The sequence below is a fragment of the Salvia hispanica genome, chromosome 6 (genome assembly GCF_023119035.1).
Source record: "Salvia hispanica cultivar TCC Black 2014 chromosome 6, UniMelb_Shisp_WGS_1.0, whole genome shotgun sequence".
Taxonomy (NCBI): Eukaryota; Viridiplantae; Streptophyta; class Magnoliopsida; order Lamiales; family Lamiaceae; genus Salvia; species Salvia hispanica.
In genome coordinates this window covers 23,577,571-23,600,058 of record NC_062970.1, presented here as the reverse complement: position 1 = coordinate 23,600,058, position 22,488 = coordinate 23,577,571, and the positions used below count along the sequence as shown (strand labels likewise).

General features: G+C 40.0%; 3 protein-coding genes and 1 pseudogene across 6 annotated transcripts; 2 read left to right on the top strand and 2 right to left on the bottom strand.

Moving 5' to 3' along the window:
• Positions 1 to 504: 504 nt before the first annotated feature.
• Positions 505 to 5,330, top strand: LOC125192952 (RNA polymerase I termination factor-like). 4 transcript variants are annotated; one of them, XR_007171497.1, is made up of 3 exons: positions 659 to 809; positions 1,100 to 3,202; positions 5,195 to 5,330. XR_007171497.1 is itself a non-coding variant. In XM_048090634.1 (2 exons), exon 2 carries the CDS (start codon positions 1,106 to 1,108, stop codon positions 3,140 to 3,142), a length of 2,037 nt encoding a protein of 678 aa, XP_047946591.1. In that variant the 5' UTR covers positions 505 to 633; positions 1,100 to 1,105; the 3' UTR covers positions 3,143 to 3,323. The 4 variants fall into 4 exon arrangements, 3 of the variants coding, with proteins under 3 accessions (XP_047946591.1, XP_047946592.1, XP_047946594.1); XM_048090634.1 differs by lacking the exons at positions 659 to 809; positions 5,195 to 5,330 and adding an exon at positions 505 to 633 and having other exon boundaries at positions 1,100 to 3,323; XM_048090635.1 differs by lacking the exons at positions 659 to 809; positions 5,195 to 5,330 and adding an exon at positions 538 to 633 and having other exon boundaries at positions 1,104 to 3,323.
• Positions 4,884 to 6,636, top strand: LOC125192953 (annotated as a pseudogene).
• A 1,977-nt stretch (positions 6,637 to 8,613) lies between these two features.
• On the bottom strand, positions 8,614 to 12,644 carry LOC125192518 (triose phosphate/phosphate translocator, non-green plastid, chloroplastic-like). The gene is made up of 9 exons (XM_048090116.1): positions 12,256 to 12,644; positions 11,357 to 11,479; positions 11,123 to 11,275; positions 10,614 to 10,699; positions 10,395 to 10,479; positions 10,004 to 10,123; positions 9,787 to 9,855; positions 9,034 to 9,163; positions 8,614 to 8,932 (listed from the first exon to the last, which is right to left on the bottom strand). Exons 1-9 carry the CDS (start codon positions 12,586 to 12,588, stop codon positions 8,856 to 8,858), a joined length of 1,176 nt encoding a protein of 391 aa, XP_047946073.1. The 5' UTR covers positions 12,589 to 12,644; the 3' UTR covers positions 8,614 to 8,855.
• A 6,015-nt stretch (positions 12,645 to 18,659) lies between these two features.
• LOC125194967 lies at positions 18,660 to 19,268 on the bottom strand. Its single transcript, XM_048093179.1, has one exon. It carries the CDS (start codon positions 19,266 to 19,268, stop codon positions 18,660 to 18,662), a length of 609 nt encoding a protein of 202 aa, XP_047949136.1.
• Positions 19,269 to 22,488: the final 3,220 nt, after the last annotated feature.

The window sequence follows — 22,488 nt, the reverse complement described above, 5'->3', positions numbered from 1 at the left end:
AATCATGTATATCTTGTGTGTTGCATGCTCCTCTTTATATAGGCGTAGAAGTGGGTCCAGCAGGGTGTGAATAGTCTTCGTTACCCTCGGCTTTGGACTTCCTTCGTCTAGCCATTTTTCTCTTCAACTCTGCTCACTTTACTTTCGCTAGTCCATTGCCTCCAGCTCTTCCTGGATCTAGCGATTCCTTCACACACCTGGCTTAAAAATTGCGTTAGACCCAGTAAAATAAAGTGTTTTTCACCATATAACCGATGCATGAAATTAGCCTTATCAAACGGTGAAAGGAATGTTTTTATCACGTATCTATATTACTTATTTATGTAAACTGTAATACTTTCTCTTATAACTTAGAGAACTCAACTTCCAAATTAATTTATAGATTTGGACTATTAGTGATTATGCTAAAGAAATGAGGCCTTGCTACAATATTATAGCCATTTAATTAAAGTAATAAGATAGTATTTATTTGTCAAATTTGTAAGTGGACCTTTGCGACGCATCGCCATATCGATTGGGGGTTTTTATTTTGTTTGAGTAATAAAATTATAAAGAGAATTAGGCGAAAATCCCATATTCTGGTTCAGAGATTTTACCACACGCCGCCGCCTCTACACTGCTGCGCCACACTAGGTTACGAATCAATTTCGAAATTCAATCTCTTTTTCTATTGGAAAATTGTTTTTCGGTTAGGTTTTCCCTTTGCTCTTCTCCATCTGCTGCTTACGTCGATTCGAGATAAAATTCCTTCAAAGGATTAAGAGCTACTGTGGATTTCATCTCTATTTCTGTTGGAAAATTGTTTTTTGGTTAGGTTTTGCTTTCCCTCTTCTCTCCCTGCTGTTTATGTGGATTCAAAATAAAATTACAATTTTTTTTCGGTAATGTATTGCGATTGAGCTGGATCAACGTTAGAATTTAGCGTAATGATTATTGATTATTGAATTCATGTAGTTTAATTACTAGGTGCTTTAGGAATTCTTAGTTATCGGGGTCATTATTTGTGTTTTTTCCCATGGATTATCCTCAGGGAGAGCTTTAGCTGTATGGGTTTCGTTTATGAATTTGTTTCTTAGTTTCTATGATTTCTCATCTTCAGCTAGGCATGGATGAGGAAGGTCCAGTTGTTAATGTGAACCAGAGTAATGAGGAGAGAATCAGGCAGAAGAAAAAGGATAAGAAAAAAAGTGCCAAAAGCGAAGTAGAGGGTTATAATGTTGATACTGTGAAAGCAGCTCCAACATCTGAGAATCAATGTATTGCTGAACTGAACAAGGATCATAAAGGGGGCAAAGAAAAGAAGAAGAAGGAGAAGAAAAACAAGGGAGCCGATGATGCTAAGGCTGTCATGAAGAGTGGTTCTAGAAAAAGTGAATTAAATGTAGTATCTGGTGAGAATGGTGGTGGATTAATGATTGATAAAGCTAAAAGGGACGGGGAGAGTTCCAGTGGATTAGCACTGGATAATGCTGAAAGGAAGAGAAAACAAAGAGAGAAGAAGGACAAGAATGAGATTGTTGAGACACATGATACTGGCGAAGTAAAGAGGGGTGCGAGTATCAATTGGCAAGAGGGAGAAAATGCATCGGGAGAAGTGAGCGGCCAAGAAGTTATGAAAGAGAAGAAGAAGCAGAAAGTGAAGAGAAACGACGGTAAGGTGGGAGAGAAAGATGGAGATGTGATCCGAGGGGATAGTGAGAATTGCATGGTCAATGCCGCGGAGATTAGGAAGGAAAAGAAGGGCAAGAAAAAGAAGAAGAATGACTGTTTTGTCATGTCAAGAGACACTCATACTGACAATAAATCTGGTAAAGTTGGTTTATCTTTAAAAAGGCAGGAAAATGTGTTGTATGATGTTGAAGATCATACTCAATCAATAAATGAAGATGTTGCTACCAAGAATAATCATGAAAGGAAGAAAAAAAAGAAGCACAAAAAGAAAGAACACTACAAAGATGATCTGCCTCCTATTCAGCAAGAGCATGTAGATAGTGACACCAACAGTATTCTGAATACACTAGAAACACAAAAAAAAGAAGCAGAGCTTACCAACAAAAGGAAGAAAAAGAAGTCCAAACTTTCCGAAAATGGTTCTACTGATGAACGAGACAATGAAGATGGATATGCAAAGAAAGGGAAAAAGAGAAAGTCCAGTTTGGTGGTGAAAGGTTCAGATGATACTTTACCTAGCAAAAGTAATAAGAAAGTCCGATTTTCTGATCAAGATGAGGTATTTCCTCTCCCTCCTGAATCAAATACTGAGGAGGGTGGAAAGAAGGACAATCTGGTAAGAGCCAAGCGGTTCACACCTGAAGAAGATGAGATTGTGAAAGGTTCTGTTATGAAGTACATAGAGGATCACGAGTTAGGTGATGAAGGTGTGAACATGATCTTAAACTCTAGCAAGCACCCTGAACTGAAAGGTTGCTGGAAAGAAATAGCGTCTTCCATTCCATACAGACCATATAATGCTATTTATTATCGTGCTCGGATTTTATTTATGAGGTCTGAGAGCCGGAAATGGACTCAAGAAGAGTATGACATGGTTTTGAAATACCAGGAAGAGCATGGTAACAAGTGGAGGGCCTTGGCAGATGAACTTGGTAAACATACATGGCATGTGAAGGATACTTGGCGCAGGATAAAGTTACGTGACAGGAAGAAAGGAAATTGGTCACAAGAAGAGTATCAGAGATTATTCGATCTGGTGAATACTGATCTGCAATTGAAACTTTCTGAAGAGAAGAGGTCCAAGCATGGAATGTTGCGGGACAATATTGCTTGGACTGCAATTAGTGATGAGTTATCCACTCGAGCACAAGCGGCTTGCTGTTTAAAGTGGTACAATCAATTAACATCACCTATGGTAGCTCAAGGTGTATGGGCTGATTCAGATGACTATCGTCTGCTAAGTGCACTTTATAGCCTGGATGCAACTTGCATGGAAGATGTCGGATGGGATGATCTTATTGATACCAGAGATGGAGATTTATGTCGAAAGCGTTGGAACCAGATGGTTCTACATCTAGGTCACATTGGAAATAAATCATTTGCTGAACAAGTTGAAGTATTGGCTCAAAGATACTGCCCACATCTTCTTGAAGCAAGAGAAACCTGGGATAGCAAACCACGGGTTCCCTGATCTTCCCTTCTGTATCTGTGGAGTTTGAAGCCTGATGTCAGAAGAAAATCACCTCTGAAGGTTTTTGTCTTTCCATTTCTCTCTAGTCTCAATGGTTCTTGTATGCTTGTCTGTCATCTTTTTGTTTCAGCCTCGGAAAATCCTACATGCAATGACATATATGGAAATTTTTTCGCCTGCATTTAAATTCTGTTTGTTGTCTAATCATATCTTTGCCTATAGAAAATCAACTTTCAGTGGATTTGGGTAAGGTGTGTAATCAAATAATAACTAATTTACAGTAATAACTAATAACTAATATCAATTTTGTATGTTAAAATATCAATACAAAGACATAAATTTATCAATCTTATTGTGTTGATAAACTTATGTCTTTGTGTTGATATTTAAATTTACATGTTGTATTGATATGATTATGTCTTTGTGTTGATAATTTTAATACACAGAATTGAAAGTTATTAGTTATTACTGTAAATTAGTTAGCACACTAACGCAACCCGATGGTATAATCTTTATCTTTTTAGGTGAACCAATATTATGATGAGTTCGTTAGGTTAGTAGTTTGTAATTGAGGACCCTGCTTATTCAAATTTCTATTTTCTGGTGAAACTTTATTTTGAGTTACATTTCTTGGTAAAATTTTAGTGATGTTTACTGTAAGGAAATTGGAGGAATGTTTTCACATGATTTGCCACTTGCCAGAAGGAAATTTTTGTAACCATTTCATGCTGAACTCAACATGTGGTATGGAACTATCAGTAGCTAATGAATGATATTATGTACAAATGTTGATTGAGTTAATGCTAAACCCATAATCAATTGCAGCATTAAATTTTACTTTAAAGAGAGTAAGTAATTCTGAAATCAATGTATCATAATGTGGGAGAGATGACTGAAAACATAATTAATGCTACGGTTACGAAATTCATTATTTACTGGATTCAAAATTTTATGCCTCTGTTGAAATTTAATTGCATAGGAACCTGAAATTAAACAGTAGTAATGTAACTCATACTTCAAATGGTATTGCACAAATTGACAACCACACCATATGATTTAGTAACTATTAATTTTACCTGGACAAATAATGATGCACCATAGTTTTCAGTTGTACCCTTCACTCCATGTTGGTCTTACTTAATGTTTCATTTCATGAATATCCTTAACAGCATTGAGATAATGTACTTGTCATGTAAAATGATAGAGACTATATCATGTCATATACACAGTTGGTTACAAATTTTTAGATGATCCAAAATTTAAAAAAAATTGAGTACTTTTGGAATATTTGCAGATAAATTATAAATCCTTAAACTGCAATATACATAGCCTCTTGCTTGTTGCTTACATTGCTCAGTTCTGTTAAAGATTTTCACAAGATCCACTATAGTCCGCATGCACTGTTCAAGAACATGCTTATTGACATAAGAATTGGATACCAGCAATATATTTTAGTTCTGTAATTTTTCGTAGAGTATGTTTGATAACGTGATTAACAATCAGGACCTAGGTGTCTGTATCTAAATAGAGAGAGCCATGGTTATGATTTACCTGAGTGTTTGGCACCTATTGATTTTTTATCTAAAACAATCATAGTTGCTTGCTATTTCAACCGTTGGATCAACTGACAGATCGATGGTGCACTGCAGTTTACAAAACATTATATACGTTTTTACTTCCTTAATAAATAGTTACTTAACTGCACTATAAGACATTCAAGAAACAAATTTTCACCATAGCGACCTCTTCCATCTTGCCCTCATTCCTTCTCATGCCCCTGAATGCTCCAATGGAGATCAATAACAACAACTGCAGTGCCATTTCTCATCCTACTGGCTTCTCCAATATGAACCTGAAGCAAGAAATCCTAGATGATGACTTTGGCATGGGAAACTTCTCGTCATCAAAAGGTTACCTTCAAGATTTCCAAGACCTTGAACAGCTTCCAATGACTGCCTCATTGTGTAATTGGGATACTGGGATACATGCCAATGGCTTTGATCCATTTGCTTCCTTTCCCAATGGCTCTGTTACAGATTTTGGTTTATACAGGTACAAGCCTTATGAGGAAAATGGCAGCATGCTTTCAACCATTCAGGACTTCCAGGCTGGTGGATTCTTGAGCTTTCCAGACTGGAAAGGTTCGTCAATGGTAACTAAAACAACTTCTGAATTCAATTCAAAGCCTTTATGCTTTGCGGTTCCCGATGAGAGATCTTGTGTGACTGGAGATGATCTTGGCTACCATAACAAAGATGGCAATAAAAGCAACAGAACCATAGTTCATGGCAGTAATAGCAACATCAATGAATCTTTGTCGACCAAATCGTCTGTTAGGGCCATAAAGAAGTCCAAATCAGCCAAGGAGCAGTGGACTGCTGAAGAGGACAGGTGAGAATAACCTTTTGTATCTATTTTTATGAATTGTTTAACTGTTTGAGGCTTGAGTGCTTTACTATGTAATCTGTAGACTCTTGATCCATCTGGTGGAGAAATATGGTGTGAGGAAATGGTCGAATATTGCCCAAAAGCTGAAAGGAAGGATAGGCAAGCAGTGCAGAGAGAGATGGCATAACCATCTGAGGCCTGATATTAAAGTTGGTTTGAATTATCCTTAATTTTACTGTTTCTTGTTCGTTAATATTTCTTAAGTTATGTTTTCATGCATTCATACGTCAATAACTATATGATGACCATAGTCTTCTACTAACTTTATGTTCAGCCAAATAATCCAATGAATCATTGCTTACTCTTTTTGTCCAATTCAGAAGGATGTATGGACTTTGGAAGAAGACAGAACACTGATTGAGGTTCATTCTCTAGTGGGGAACAAATGGGCTGAAATTGCAAAAAGTCTTCCCGGAAGGACTGAGAATACCATCAAGAACCACTGGAACGCAACAAAAAGGAGGCAATTCACCAGAAGAAAATGCAGGACCAAGTGGCCTCGGCCTAGCTCCCTCCTCCAGAACTACATCAAGAGCCTCAACTTTTAAAAAGGGGGTAGCAGGAGATCGAAAAACATCCAACTGCCGGCTACTGCTGATCACGGAATTCTCAGCAACAGTAAAATCACCACACCGCAGGAGATGGACATCAAAAGCCTCGATGACCACATGGTGCAGGACTACGGCTTTGACAAGATCCACAATCTCAAATTCAGTGATGATGATAGCCTTTTTACTGGGAGCAACATCGACATGTTGATGGACGACGTTCTGGTTGGCCTTCCATATGAAATTGATGATGGACAATGTTTTGATGCTGGGTTTCCACTTGATATGCCTCCATTGATGAAGTTTGGAGTGAAGGAAGAGATTAATTCCCATGGGAATGCATGAAGATGAAAACTTAATAGGATTAACACTTTTGTGTGTGAACAGTAGTTTGTTATGTCCGAAATAAGAAATTTAAAATAGGGGGATGACAATGAATTCTTATTGTTTTTATCTATATATTTAGTTTTATAGAATAAAAGGTAGTTTGCCCATAAATGAATTTAGTACTTGGGCCATCAAAATAAAGCTATTAGTAGGGCAGTGGAAAAATATCGAAATACCGACCTGATAAGTCATATTCTAAGCCTTGGTTACTGGTCAGTATGTCGTGAAATGCATTTATTATCTGCAAAACAGTTGCTTAAGTGTGCAGGATTAAAGGATCCAAGTCAGTAGGAGACGATTCAGGTGATGCAAGTGAAAAGGGCGCCAGAAGGGTGCGATACTGACCAGGATGCATGCCAGAGAAAAGGCTCGAGATGGAGAAGGAGGATAGCTGGGATGATCATTGACAAGGGAAAAAAGTTCAAAACGCGGGAGAAGTCTACCCTAAAAGCAAGGGCAAGCCTCCCTATAAAAGAAGCCACTTGGAGAGAGAGAAAGAGTTTTTGGATAGACGCCTCCTAAGAGTTTGGTTCGAAGTTCTCGGTTCTCAACACACTTAGTAGAATTCTCTCTAGAAGATCAGTTCCTTCAGCATTATCCCACCTCTCGTTCCTCGCCACAGCCATGGTCACTTGACGTCGAAGAGTTTGCCGGAGAAGTCATCAGTCCGCCGTTCCAGCCAGTTATCGTAGCAGTGTAGTAGTATCATCGCCCGGAGTGACACAAACAATCTTAATCGCTTTCCTAGTTTAAAGTTTACTTGTTTTCATCGTTAGTTATTTGCAAACACTCATCGTTGTGCTCTTTTGAAGTACTTTGTTATTTTCCAACTTTTACATTATGAAGTTTCTATTTCGCATGTCACTTTGGTTCGAGTTTGCTTCATTCAAAGTTGTAGCTATGTTTAGTCAAGTTTTCGTGCATGAGTTTCTTTTCTGCGCCGTGATTACCACCTTGCATGTCAGTCAGTAGAAGTAAAGTTGCAGTTTCACTGTTTAATTTAAGTTTGAGCATTTAAATCGATGGATCTTAAGTTTGAATTTGTGAATCTGAAGTTCAGTCATGGTGTTTGTGTTTATCTGATCTATTCTGTTAATACTTGGTGAAGAAGAAAACGTAAAATCAACTTTAGTTTGAACCACTTTACTTTTAAATACTTTTGCTTTTGTTCCCTACTTTTCAGATGTACTGCCCAGACCTGTCAAAGAACTACCCAGCCACCAAATATGCCTTGCAGTCTAAATTTCCCCTTTTAGTAACTGTTTACTTTTCATATGCCTCTGAGACACATTGTCCCCTATTTTCATGAACACTCCCACATGTCTGTTATTTTCACGCCTACTAGTCAGTAGAGTACCACCTTTATTTCCTGTTTAGGTAAAATCTCAACCCAAGCGTGGTAGCTAACCAAAACACCCAGGAAAGTCACCGCAGTTATCAAAACGTGTCCATGCTCGTGGGAATCGACCCTTACCTCCATTATACTAATCAGTAGAAATGGGTTGAGGAAACTTGTTTGAAGCCAGGTCCCGGTTATAGTACCAACGACTCAGCTGGGTCGGGAATCTCTTCCTGATCGGTTGGATACACTCCAAATTACATACGAAAACCATCACAACACTCGAAAGAGTGGGGAAACCTCTGGTCCGTCACGACCTTATCGTACCGAAAAAATATCAAAAATACCGAATTTTTCGGTACGGTATGATATCTTACCGAAAGATTCCGGTAAGATAACGGTATGAATTTTCAAATACCGCGGTATACCGCTGCATACCGAAATTCGATATATACCGTAAACTAAGGTATATACCACAAAATATAAACAAAATTATATATAAAATATATTTTTAAATTATAAAATCTATTGTGAAATATAAATATAATTATGATAAATTATATTTAATTTATTTTTAAAATTATAAAATATAAATAATATTCTAAAAACTCTAATTTTCTATTTTAATTGATGTTGAAAAGTCCGCAAACGTAAGGTATACAGAACTTCGGTACGGTATACTGAAAATGAGATACGGTATCGGTATGGAAATTCATCATACTGAAAATAAGGTATACTGAAAACTTTGGTAAAGTAAAAGTATGACTTTTTCGCATACCGTATTTACGGTAAGGTATACGGTATGGTGGTTTCGATACGGTATATCGTACCTACCCACCCCTACCTATTAGTAGCAAAAACCGTGATAAACACCTTGTACTGGCAAGCAGCATACAACAATGGTTGATTTTCTAGTCTATTCTACCAACAGAATCATCAACAAAACAAAACAAAACAAAACAAAACAAAATTTTGATCCAGCACTAAAACTTCAAGCCGTCTTGGGCTTCGGCTTAATGCGCTTCACTCTCGAATACAAGAACACTCCAGCGAGGGCTACTCCAGTACCTGCACCCAGACAACGTACATTCGAGATTCAGTTTTTTCAAAGATCACATCAACTATTTCATTTTATCTGTCACCCAACTCCTAAGAAAGATTGGTTGTACCTAGGGAGTTGATAGGTGAGACGGGTGTGCGGAAGAAGAGAACCGAAGTGACAATTACCACCACCCGCTTAACACAGTTGCCCACAGAATGAGTGACAGGAGATACGCGCTGCAAGATCATGTACGAGACCTGCACACACAACTCTCGTCAGAACTTGAACAAAACATAACCTTCAACACAAAATTTTGAATAGAAACTTCGATATAAGATACGTGTCAAACTAAAACATGACCATTTTGCCAGTCTCACACACAGCACAAACACATCAATGCTAGGTTGACTGTAACAATAATCATCAATGCTAATCAATAAGGAAATGCCATAGACATAACCAGAAGCATAACAATCAAAAGGGAGCCCTAGCACTTTCGGTAAATTTAGGTTCGAAAATCTTCTAGCGTATAAAAAGATCTTCCATAACGAAACTCAGTGCATATATGCCAAAAATCATCACTCTTCCATCAATAAGCCTATTCTTTCACCATATCACCTTATCTTAATAACCACATTTGTAAAAACTAGAAACATATACACTAAACCACACACGTATAACACAATTACATACTTAACAAACTACTACAGATTTTACTCAGCCCCCCACAAATTGGCATCCATCAACTAAAATGCATTTCCCACAATGCTAAGCGTAAAAGTTTAACAATAGACAGTAGACATGACATGTAAATATAAGCATATGACTTTGATGAAGAAAATGCTATTGATGTGAAAAAATATCTTCTAATAATGACTACCTGTTGATATGCATGGAAGCACAGAGCTGCAATGAGAGACCTAGTGTAAAGCTGATTGACATTCACCCCCTGCCAATAGAAAAGAAAAAAAATAACCGTTCTCATAAATAAACGTCGTTAGCCATGACTAGCAGAAATTAATAATAATAAATCGCTACTAAAGAAATGCAGGTTTCATATTACGTAAAAGAAAGTCAGGCTTTCTATATTTACTTACAGTAGCCTGAAGGTATGAGGGTGTAAGCTTGAAGCCTTCCATGAAAAAGGCAATAGGTGCCATCAAGAAGAAGGACATGATGGTAATTATTGAGAACAGAGTGATATTGTCTAAGGAATCCTGCATGAAGAAAAATTGATATGAAGCACCATTTTGGGAAAAGCTGACAGAAAGTATGTAAAATATCTACTACAGTATTTTTTTCAACAAGCACACGTAGATACTGAAAAAGCATAATTTCGGTGAAATCACACCAGCAGAAATTTTGAACAAATTGTAAAAGCTCACCAGAGGTACTAATCAGTTCACTATAATATTACATAACCTTCTTCAGAACTGGAAAACATACCTCTTTCTTAACCAAATACAGCTATTCAAGTAGAAAGCATACCTCTTTCTTTACCATAAACTTTTTGCTAAGGACATTTCGCGATTGATTAGTCAAATTTGAGGCCATAGCACTCCAAAAGCCAGCCCTAAGAAAATGAAGATAGTGCAAAGATTGTGAGTAAATCACAAACTAAGAAATGGATTAGCAGATAATTTTGGACAAAAGGCAATGGCAAAATTAATTAGTGATTTTTAGTAATATGTTAGTGTGATTCTTTACCAATTAAAAGAGGCCTCAGTCATCGATGCCAAAGCTACTCCACCAACAATTGGCATAAGCGACGAAACTACCCAGAGTGTGGGAAACTGCCCAAACAGAGGTACAAAGCAAAGTATTATATAAACTGCATAGTCCAAACATAAAAGAACACAACCAATGCAACAGGCACCTATATTACAATTTACATATCATTAGTTTACAAGCAAAAGTCAAAAACTTTTACAAGATACCAGAATTAAGAACATTACATGTTGAAAACCAGTAACTATCTTACCAACCGTGTTCATCCAAGAAAATTCTTCCAGGATATGAAATAGCAATGTTACACAAAATTAATAGTTATAATACCAATATTCATACATTAACATGTGACCTATTCCTGTATCGTTATACAAGTTTTCCATTTTCCATATGCCATTAAGTGAAAAACTTTGTCAAGCTTCGCAAACACATTTATGCTACAACTGGGAATCCTTGAACAGATTTTTGAGAGCACAGGGATGTCTCACCTCTCCCAAGAACATGGCAGAGAGGACCACAGAGAAGAAAGGCTCCATGGCTTTGATTGTATGAGTGAATGAAACTGCAACTTTGCCAAGGCTCATATTCGTGAAGAGATTGCCTAGTGTATGAACCATTGCTAATGGAAGAATTGCAGCAAGCTGTCAAATTTGGACCCATGATCATAATTAATCCAAGAAGTAAACTGATTTCAATTTATCCAACAAGTGTTCATGAAGTACCTGGGATCCACTGATATTAGGCCGCTTATACAGATTTAAAGTCCACATTGTAAGAACAAGCACACTTCCGACCGCAAATTGCACAAGGGTTACCGTCATCGGGTAGTGAAAAGCTTTGAGAACCTAACAAAAAGCACCATCATCATCATCATCATCATCATCATCATCGCTTACACTAGTAACACCATACTCAACAATGAATTTAGATGATATCTGATTTCCACAAGCTCAAAGTTCTGTATGAAATAGTCATCATCTCAAAATTTCGCCACTCATTTAATGACAACACCAAAACATTGCACCATCCCCTAAAAAAGGGAAAATGAATACACTCTGACATGAGATGCTTTAAATCTGAAAAGAGTTTTTTCAAAACTGTGATACTAAAATTGTACTCAACTGCATACAATTCTAATTTCTAAGCCAACTTAAAAATAAAACAAGAATTGTTTGTTAATTTAAGCCACATTCTTCCTAACTCTGATTCATAGTATTAGTATAGACACAAATAACCACAAGACATGAATCTAAGATCCTTCCTGGAATCACTTCAGTTTAAAAAGATCAAAATAGACCACAAGACATGAATCTAAGATCCTTCCTGGAATCACTTCAGTTTAAAAAGATCAAAATAGACTAAAAGTACATTGCGTTATAACTATTAAACTCTTTCTACTCTACTCTAGAAAGGCATCCTAAAAGTACTTAAAACATTCGGGTAAATCACTTCAACATGAATCGAAAAGGCATAAAGGCACAATGCACCCCTAACAACTAAATCAAATCATAGCGGGAAAAAAAAACTCACTTTCTCAGTCAGTTAATGTTCAATTAAAGTATTTTTTATAAAATTTATAGAAATGAAAAAGGAGAATAGAGAAACAAAAGAAGTGGAGTACCTGTTTGTTGTAGATGTTGAAGTAGATGTTAAAGAGGTACCAGAGGCCGAACAGACTTCCGAGCACCAGCGTATCCACGGCGGAGCTCTTCGGATTCGGGATCTCGGTCGGCCCAGCGTTATCAGGTGTTGCCCGAGCCAAAATTCCATCAGATTGGGGCCCGGACAGGGACAGCCAGCTGTTGTGGTTCAGCGAGCACCAAATCGAGTTGGATTTTGGCCTTGGGGCGGAGGTGGAGACAAGAGGGGCAAAATGGAGGTTTCCATTGGGAAGGGTGCGGGGACGGGTGGACAGAGAGAGAGAAGGGGCAAATGTGATAGCAGCGCTCTGCATCTTCTTCTCTCAGATCAACGGAGGAGTAAGGCCAACGTTGGAGGCTCCGTCGACAAGAAAAGGGGTTTGTATAATACACGTCAGGGATATTCTCGGTATTTTGTATTGCGAGTTCTGAAATTAACTCTCTCCCAAACTTATATTGAATATATTTTTATTTTTATTTGTAATTGTAATACTCTTTCCGTTCCATAAAAATAGGCTAAATTCTTTTTTCGTTCATCCCAAATAAATAGTTCACAACGATAAATGTATGGAGTTACCTGTTAATCTTAGTTATGCCACTGTTAATAGTTGTGAACCAGTTTGGGAGATACCTGTTAACAGTGGGATGGAGAGACCATAAGAGCATCCACAGTGCCGGCTAGCCAACCGGCTAGCCGATTCGCGTCGCTAGCCGATCGGCTAGCCGAACCATTGCAAGCGGTCAGCCCGATATCGGCGAGAAAATCGGCGTGGGCTAGCCGATTGGCTGGCGTTGGCCGATGCGCTGGCCGCCATTGTGGCGTGCCGATCGGCCAGCGCCCTTTTTCGTTTTTTTTTTTTAATGTTTGAAAACCTATATAAACGCGATTTTAATTTCATTTTCATTTGCACCACTTGTTTTAACGAGTTTTCTCTCTCTCTAAATTTCTGTACAAGAGCATCATCGAGCGATGAGTAACGCGGGTGGTAGCAAGTGGTGGTAGTGGTGGGGATGCTTGAGGAGTACGAACGACGGATGAACGAGGCTATGGAGGCCTACATGAACCGCGAGATGGAGCGGTACATGCGAAGGGTGGAACAGCAGGCGATACTCCTCGCCCTCCACCGGTTGTCCACCGCCGAGCTATGATGATTGATCGGGATCACGTAGCTGCACATCAGCGGCTATATGACGACTACTTCGCCCTGGACCCGCGGTTTCCGCGCAAACATGTTCGGGCGGCGTTTTAGAATGCGCAGGGAGTTGTTTATGCGTATCGTTGACGAGTTGGAGCGTCGATATCTTTATTTCCGCTTCGAGGCACGATGCGCGGGATGTTAGGCGGCATAGATTGTATGCATTGGGAGTGGAAGAAGCTGTCCGACTGCCTGGAAGGGGCCTACACGACCGGCTACAAGTAAAAGAATCCCACGATGATCCTCGAGGCCGTAGCTATTACCGGCTGTGGATCTGACATGCGTATTTTGGGGTAGCCGGGTCGAACAACGACCTCAACTCGTCGCCCTCTTCAACGAGAAGTGTCGTAGGGCATCGGCCTAGCCGTTTCAGGCATGATATGTGCTACTACTTGTGCATGAGATATACCATAGGTGGCCCGTCTTTGTGAAGACGATCGTGCACGCGGCGGATGACAAGAAGGCCTACTTTGCGGAACGACAGGAGTCGGCGCGCAAGGACGTGGAGCGCGCATTTGGTGTGCTCCAGTCTCGATGAGCGGCAATTAAGGGTCCAACGCGTTTGTGGGATGTCAAATGCGTTTCCCAAATAATGTACGCCTGCATTATCATGCACAACATGATCGTCGAAGACGAAGGCGTACAACTGACTAGTTGTACGCCTTCAAATGCATCTCTCTTGGAGTCGTCTGGGTGTGTTCTATATACCAACGCATGGATTGATCTGTGACTTCAAATGCATACTCCCTCCCGTCCCACAAAAGATGTCACACTTGTGGGACGACACTGAATTTTAGGAGGTTTTGTTTTGTGTGTTAAATGGAGAGAGAAAATATAATTTTTATATTCATGTGAGAGAGAACTTTTTCCAAAAAGAGAAATGTGACATCTTTTGTGGGACAAACTAAAAAGGAAAGTGTGACATCTTTTGTGGGACGGAGGGAGTACAATTGTTTTAATCTTGGGCCTAGAGGAAAATAGTACTCCCTTCGTCCCACCAATAAGTGTCCCATTTTGTTATTTTCATCCATCCTCCAATAAATGTCCCATTTAATTTCTTACTACTTTTGGTAATGGACTACATTCCACTAAATTTATTTCACTCACATTTCAATATACAACTAATATATAAAAGTAGGACCGTATTTTCCATTCACTTTCTACTACATTTCTTAAAATTAGTGCCCGGTCAAAATTGGCCTTGTATTGGGGGACGGAGGGAGTCCTATACTATATCTTCTTTAATAGACTATTGTCGTAAACCTTTATAGTCTAGCCTGACCAAAAAACTTTGCATTCAGTCATATTCTCCGTTCTCGTCTTCTCTCCAATAGATTATGTACCTTTTCGAGCAACGATATATCTTTAGAACATGCATTTGTTTCTTGCACTTATAAAAAGTTGTTAGACATACGATTCAATTTCAGCAGATGCTCCTCCATAAATTGGCATAATTTGACAGCTCGGTGAGACGTTGATATTCGAACTTCATATTCAATAGTCGAGCATTTGTTGACAACTCAAAATAATCATACCCTGCCCACAAATCAGACTTAGATGCTTTTAACAATTTATATAACTGTTGCGACTCATTAATGGGGATCTGCATATATGTAGGCAAAACATATTGCCAAGGGTTGTAAGTGCCTGATTAAGGTCCAGCTTTGCACTTTATGCTGCAATTCACTAAGGCTCCATTTGGTACACGGAATCGAAATTGAATTGGAATTGAAATTCAATGGAATTGAATTGGAAGGAATTGAATTATACTACCTCCGTCCCACATTAAGTGTCACATTTAGTGTGTGCGCGGGTTTAAAAAAATTTAAAGAAAAGTGGATTGAATTGGTTGGTGTCTGATACGCTCGGATTTTGCACTATTTTAAGGCCGTTATTTGGTCCGTTTTTAATGTCAAAGTCACTCTACACGTACATTATTAGCATATTTTGTCTATTTTGGTATTTTGACGTGTTTTGTGAGAAACGTGCATAATTGAGCCGAAAAAGGAAGCCAAAAGGCAAAGTCTGGAAATCTGGAGTCAGACGGCGACCGGCCATCGCCGGCGCCCGACGGGCAGATCAATGCAGCGGTCCGCCTCGAAAAAATACGCTTGGAAGAGAAGTCTCGCCCGGCGACCGCGGGAAGTCGTGCGGTGGTTTGCCGCCGAGGAAATAGACTCTCTGGACTCCAATGCGGCGACCGCCGGAGAAAGGCGGCGAATCCGAGATTTCCTAGATTTGCTCCAAGATTTACCATATTTTGAAGATCTTTTCTTTCTCCAACAAGGATTGGCTTTCCCCTATAAATAAGACCTCAAGCTTCATTAAAAAGAGAGAGCTTCTACTTGCAAAACAATTCATAGAGATCAAGAGCTAGAGTACTTCACTTGTGCAAGGAGTTGGAGAAGGATTTCAAGAACATCAAGAACGACAAGGATTCAACCAATGGGTTTTATTTGCTTTAGTTTTATGTTCAAATTGTCTTCCCTTCAATCTATGTGTTTAGCTTATTTCAAGAACATCAAGAACGACAAGGATTCAACCTAGGGATGTGTTAGTAACGACTTTGGTTATACAATTCCTTTTTCTATTTAATATCCGTTTTGTTTTTACTTTGTTTCTTCCCTAAGTAGTTTCGATGCTACATAATTGAGTGACACAATCTTGCATGATTTAATATAGCTTGCTTCATAACTGTGACAGAGTTCTAGCGAGTTAGATTCACTTTGTAGACGGTACAGTTAGCTTCTCTTAAAACGACACTGTTAATTGAGAGTGAGGTCTTTTCAAGGGTCTTAGGAGCTTTATGGAGTTACATGTTATGATTGATAACCCTAATTTTGTAATCAACGTTTGCATCGCATGAGCATAAGTTAGGTGACTCGTTCTATCAAAGTAATAACTGTGCTAGGGTATTGTAGTTTGGAACTTGTATAACCATAACTGTGAACACACATCCCTGGGATTCTCTTATCTCTATCGATTATCTCCGTGTTTTATTTGCATTTAGTTGTTATATGCTTTTTATTGTTTTTAGTTTTCAAAAGTTTTTCCAAAACCTACTGCTTTTCTAGATAGTAATTGAGTCTTAGTAGAGGATAGACACTTTGTGTTTGCCTTCCCCGTGTTCGATATCCGGTACTGACCTTTGGCTATACTATATATACTCTATATACTTGCAGGTTTATTTAGTGCTAAAAAATAGTGCATCAAGTTTTTGGCGCCGTTGCCGGGGAAGACAATTCACTTTGGAGTGATATCTTCAAACGGATAATTTTACTACTTTTGAATTTAATTGCTTTCAGTTTTTATTTTTAGTTTTTAATTTGTTTTTGTTTTTGATTCTTGCAGGTTTTGTATGCGAACACGCTCTGGGAAGGACAGCCTAGAACCGCTCAATTTAGAACTTGAAAGAACTCGTAGGAAAATAAGGAGTGAAAAAGGATCAGGATCGATGGGTGACAAAACGGAACTCGAAAAATTGCAGGAGATGGTCAAGATGTTGATGGACGAGAGAGATGCGGAAAGGGCAGCCCGCGAGGCTTTGGAAAAGAAGAACAAGATGTTAAACCACCCTTATTTCACCACATTCATAAGTTTGCACATAAAAGAGTTTAAGAGTAAAGCCCACCTCGACTGCTTAGATTTCAAGTATGTTCTTTACTTTGTTATCCTGCTTTGCAACCGAGGTTTCACCTTTTAATCACATAGGCCTATATCACAAATCTGATTCAACACAAACTCCTAACTCATGCATGTCTCAACGCTTTCCCTTTTCCCATCGATTTATCTTAACGTCATCAATCAAGGCCATATTCATCACATAAGTTCCATTCGCATCTCAACTCTAGATCTAACATCAACATATGTCACACAAGAGTATTTTGCCAACATACACACAACACGCACACACACACGCCACACACACACACACACACATGCATACATATTTCCATATCCCCTTTATCCCACTTTCACTCAAACAAGATGCATGAGGGTTCAAGAATACCGATTAATCGGTTAGAAAGAAAAGGAATCGAGTAGAAAGAAGAAGATTAATATGAGAATACCTTTTTGACAAAAACGAACGGTAGAAACGAAGTAAAGACTTGGTTCTTCAAAAATCTTGAGGCTCAAACTCTAATTCTTCTCAAAGGATGAAGGATTAATGGAGTAAAGTAGAAGAAAATTGAGAGACAGTGGAGAGAGGGAGGGGACGAAAATTTGGGGTAGGGGGCAAAAATTGTGATGGCTAGGGTTAGGTTTTTGGCTTCTTATTTATAGAGTTCAATAAGATCTTTAGGTAAATCAAATAGAATATTTGGTAAGATTTGATTCCACACAATAAAATATTGTGGAGTAGGGAAGAAGAAATAGCAAAATGAACTAGGGCGTCAAGACATGAAATTTTCGAAATCTATGACTTCTAATTAGCCAAGATTTCGTTTGTTTATTTTACGGAGTAGAATAAAATATCACGGAGCAAAATAAAAATAAGAATTCTCCCAACTAGGGATTGGAAATAGGCGTGTTCTATGCCTTTTAAATAAGGCATGAAATTTTAGTATTAACTAAAATAAGATATGGCAAGATCTCTTGAGGTATGGAAAGATTTGATAGAATATTTAAATTTTAGGTATGGAAGGAAATCAAATAAGGAATCAATTAAGCAAGCAAAATAATACTTCCTTCCCAACATGAGTGATTTTCGAAAATCACTAATAAATAAGGGGGTGTCGATTTTCTCATAGAAATAAGGAATAAATTGGATTTTGGATTTTATTTGGATAAATATTCCAAGAATTAAATTAAATCCGGAAAAATAGAATTCCCTCTCCAAAGAGTGAAGGGGTTCGAAAATCTCAAGGATTAGGTGGCTTGTATTTATGGAAATTTTCCCTAATGTTCTCACTCACCCTTAAACAATTAATTCACCTCATAAATTAATTAATCACATGCCACATCATATAATCAACAAGTTTGACTTTTTCAAACTTCCAACGCAACCCTAAACTCGACTCGGTCAAAGAAACTCATGCAATTGATTCATCCATCAATTAATTCTCGTCTCCCACGTCATAAATAAAAATTCTAGGGCTCTAAAATTAGGGTTCGAAAATTCGGGATGTTACATCCTACCATTTTTAAAAGAAATTTTGTCCCGAAATTTGGTGCCTTTATGGAAAGAGTTACGGGTATAGTACCATCATCTTATCCTCAAGCTCCCACGTGGCTTCTTCGGGCCCGTGGTTTCTCCATTGTATCTTCACGAAGGCAGTAGATTTATTTCTCGAGGTTTGGACCTTTCGATCCAAGATCATCTGGGGTTGTTCCTCGTAGCTCAGATCCGGGTTTATGGCAACTTCCTCGTAGCGAATCACATGGTTTGGATCGAATACGTATTTTCGCAACTGCAACACATGAAAGACGTTGTGCACATTCCCAAGGATGGGCGGCAGCGCTAAACGATAAGCTACGGGTCCTACTCCTTCAAGAATTTCGTACGGTACGATAAAACGCGGTTTCAGTTTCCCTTTAACCCCAAAACGCGTTATCTCTTTCGACGGGGATACCTTGAGGAAAACTTTATCGCCAGTGTGGAACTGTAAGTCCGTCCGTCGGACGTCGGCGTACGACTTTTGTCTGTCCTGGGCTTCTTTCATCCTTGCGCGGATCTGTCGAACAATTTCGACCATCTCTTTGACTGTATCGAGTCCAAGTGCCCTTCGTTCGCCAACTTCATCCCAATAGAGCGGAGATCTACACTTCCTCCCATAAAGTGCTTCATACGGCGCCATGCCAATCGTTGCTTGAAAGCTGTTGTTGTAAGCGAATTCGATCAGAGGGAGTGCGGTCTCCCAACTTCCGCGTCGGTCGAGCACCACGGCTCTTAGCATATCCTCGAGAGTTTGTATCGTTCTTTCGGATTGTCCATCGGACTGTGGGTGAAAAGCCGTGCTAAAGTTTAAGCGTGTTCCAAGCTCGCGCTGTAGACCAATCCAAAACTTCGAGGTGAACTTCGGGTCACGATCAGACGTAACCATCACTGGGACTCCATGTAATTGCACGATCTCTTGAATGTAGATCCGAGCTAGACTATCCCATCCATGGGTCACGAGAATCGTATGAAGTGCGCACTCTTGGTAAGTCGATCTATGATCACCCAGATCGCGGTGTTCCCTTTTAGGGTCCTTGGCAACGCCGTCACGAAATCCATGGCGATGTGCTCCCATTTCCACTCGGGTATCTCAAGCGGTTGTAGCTTCCCGTACGGTCGTTGGTGTAAGGCGTTCACCTGTTGGCAGGCTAAGCAGCGCTTCACAAATTGTGCGACATCCCTCTTCATGCCGTTCCACCAAAAGGACTTTTTCAGATCCTGGTACATCTTTGTACTCCCGGGGTGAGCAGTGTATGGGGTTTCGTGAGCTTCACTCATGATCTCGTTCTTGAGTCCTTCGTCGTCCGGCACGCACAATCTCCCTTCAAAGGTGAGAGCGTTGTCGGAAGCCTCGCTAAAACTTCCGGATTCACCGGTCCTTACTTCGACTCGAATCTCCTCCAACTTCGCATCCATCCGTTGTGCTGCAACGATCCTCGTCCTTAGATTAGGCTTTACTACTAACGCGGTGATTCGGCCCTTCACGGTTTCGGGTGTCCTTACTACTTCTATTCGCAACTTACTCAACTCTCGTACCAAACTTTCCTCTTCTGTCAGAAAAGCAGCGAGTTGCGAATGGTCTCTACGGCTTAAAGCATCTGCCACTATGTTTGCCTTGCCAGGGTGGTAGTTGATGCCACAATCGTAGTCCTTCACCAGCTCGAGCCACCTTCGTTGTCGCATGTTCAGGTCCTTCTGCTCGAAAAAGTACTTCAAACTCTTATGATCCGTAAAGATTTCACACCTAACTCCGTAGAGATGGTGCCTCCAAATCTTTAGGGCATGTACTACTGCGGCTAACTCTAAATCGTGGGTGGGGTAGTTCAACTCGTGCGGTTTCAATTGTCGTGACGCGTAGGCGATCACCTTGTTGTTCTGCATCAACACGCATCCTAATCCGACCTTCGAAGCGTCGGTGTAGACTACGTAGTTCACTCCAAGCTCTGGCACAGCTAACACTGGTGCGGTGGTCAATTTCTCCTTCAAGAGTTGGAAGCTCGCTTCACACTCCGGCGTCCAGTTCACCTTGATTCCTTTCTTGAGCTGCTGGGTCATCGGTCTCGCTATCTTGGAGAACCCTTCTATGAACCTTCGGTAGTATCCTGCCAAGCCTAGGAAACTCCGAATCTCGTTTGGTGTCGAAGGCGACTTCCATTGTTGTACCGCCTCAACCTTGGCGGGGTCCACTCGGATTCCTTCTGCCGACACAATGTGTCCTAAAAAGTTCACTTCCTTCAGCCAGAATTCACACTTGCTGAATTTGGCATACAGCTTCTCGGTCCTCAACGTCTCCAACGCGATTTGTAGATGCTCTGCGTGCTCCTTCTCGTCCTTCGAGTAGACTAGAATGTCATCTATGAACACTAGGACGAACTTATCCAAGTATGGGTGAAATACCCGGTTCATCAAGTCCATAAATACCGCGGGGGCATTCGTCAGACCGAACGGCATCACGACGAACTCATAGTGACCATATCTGGTACGGAATGCGGTCTTAGGTATATCCTCCTTTCGAACTCTCAGCTGGTGGTATCCGGACTTTAAATCCATCTTAGAAAACACGCCGGCTCCTCGGAGTTGATCGAACAGGTCGTCTATCCTCGGCAGTGGGTACTTGTTCTTGAGGGTCAATTTGTTCAACTCTCTATAGTCGATACACATTCTCATTGACCCGTCTTTCTTCTTAACGAAGAGCACCGGTGCGCCCCATGGCGAAACACTGGGCCTAACGAAACCTAAATCCATGAGCTCTTGTAGTTGTATCTTGAGTTCTTCCAATTCCTTAGGCGCCATTCGGTACGGTGCCTTGGATACAGGTGCGGCTCCAGGTTCAAGGTCGATCGTGAATTCTAACTGCCTATCCGGCGGCGGTCCAGGTAACACCTCGGGAAAAACGTCTGGAAAATCTCGTACGACAGCGACGTCTTCGAGCCTCCTTTCCTCCTTCTCTTCTCCGTGGAGATAGACAAGGTAGGCAGGGCGTCCTTTCTTCATCATCGCGGTGGCTTGTAACGCGGAGATTATGGCGGTTCGCCGGTTCATCGAGATTCCGTGGTACACGATGGGTTCCGTACCCGGAGCTTGTAGGGATATCTGCCTCTCCTTACAACGAATCGTCGCAAAGTTCGCGGTCAACCAGTCCATTCCTAAGATTACGTCGATATCTCCCATCGCCATAACTCGCAGATCGTGAGCGACTAACTTAAGTTCTCCTAGTACGATTTCTACGTTCGAGCATGTTCGAGAGATTTCTATTATCTATGTACATAACACGACATTCAATTTCTTAGCAGCTCGTTATAAGCAGTTCGTAAATGCGAAATATTTCTCGTCTCGTTCTATTGGTCATGTCTACACCTCTTGTTGGTGTATCATTTCAGCGCGTGTCTGTCTGTAAAACTTATTTCCCACGTGTATCTTAAAAGATTAAGCTTTCGCCTTCCCTTGCCGTGTCGCATCAAGAACTCAGAATATGTATTAAAAACTCAAAATTTAATCAAACAGTCTTAACTTGGATATGGACCGATTTCAACTCGAAGAAGCACCACAAAATGTCTTTCATCAGAAAGGCTCCAAACTTAATCAAGGAAACAAGAATAACACTTCTAGCTCGACACTTTCAAATCTCATCATTGACAATTGGTTTGAAACAAAGCAAGGACTAAGTTCCATTGAACTTAACTCGTCCATTCTGAGAATTAAATGGTTTAGAGGTATCAAGTAAAACCCATAGAGCTTGAGAATTTACTTCTGACGAGAGCTCGAAAGAACATGGGATAGGTCATGAAAACAGGATGAAACTGCAATAAATCTCAAATTCCATAGCAGACTGATCAAAATTTGAAAAAAAATTCCGGACA

Coding starts and splice junctions, on each gene's coding strand:
- LOC125192518 (XM_048090116.1), bottom strand. CDS start 12,588: ATGCAGAGCGCTGCTATCACATTTGCCCCTTCTCTCTCTCTGTCCACC. Junction 11,276..11,356: donor CTAATATCAGTGGATCCCAG/GTACTTCATGAA, acceptor CAAATTTGACAG/CTTGCTGCAATTCTTCCATT. Junction 10,700..11,122: donor CTGCCATGTTCTTGGGAGAG/GTGAGACATCCC, acceptor CTGTTTGGGCAG/TTTCCCACACTCTGGGTAGT.
- LOC125194967 (XM_048093179.1), bottom strand. CDS start 19,268: ATGGCGCCGTATGAAGCACTTTATGGGAGGAAGTGTAGATCTCCGCTC.
- LOC125192952 (XM_048090634.1), top strand. CDS start 1,106: ATGGATGAGGAAGGTCCAGTTGTTAATGTGAACCAGAGTAATGAGGAG.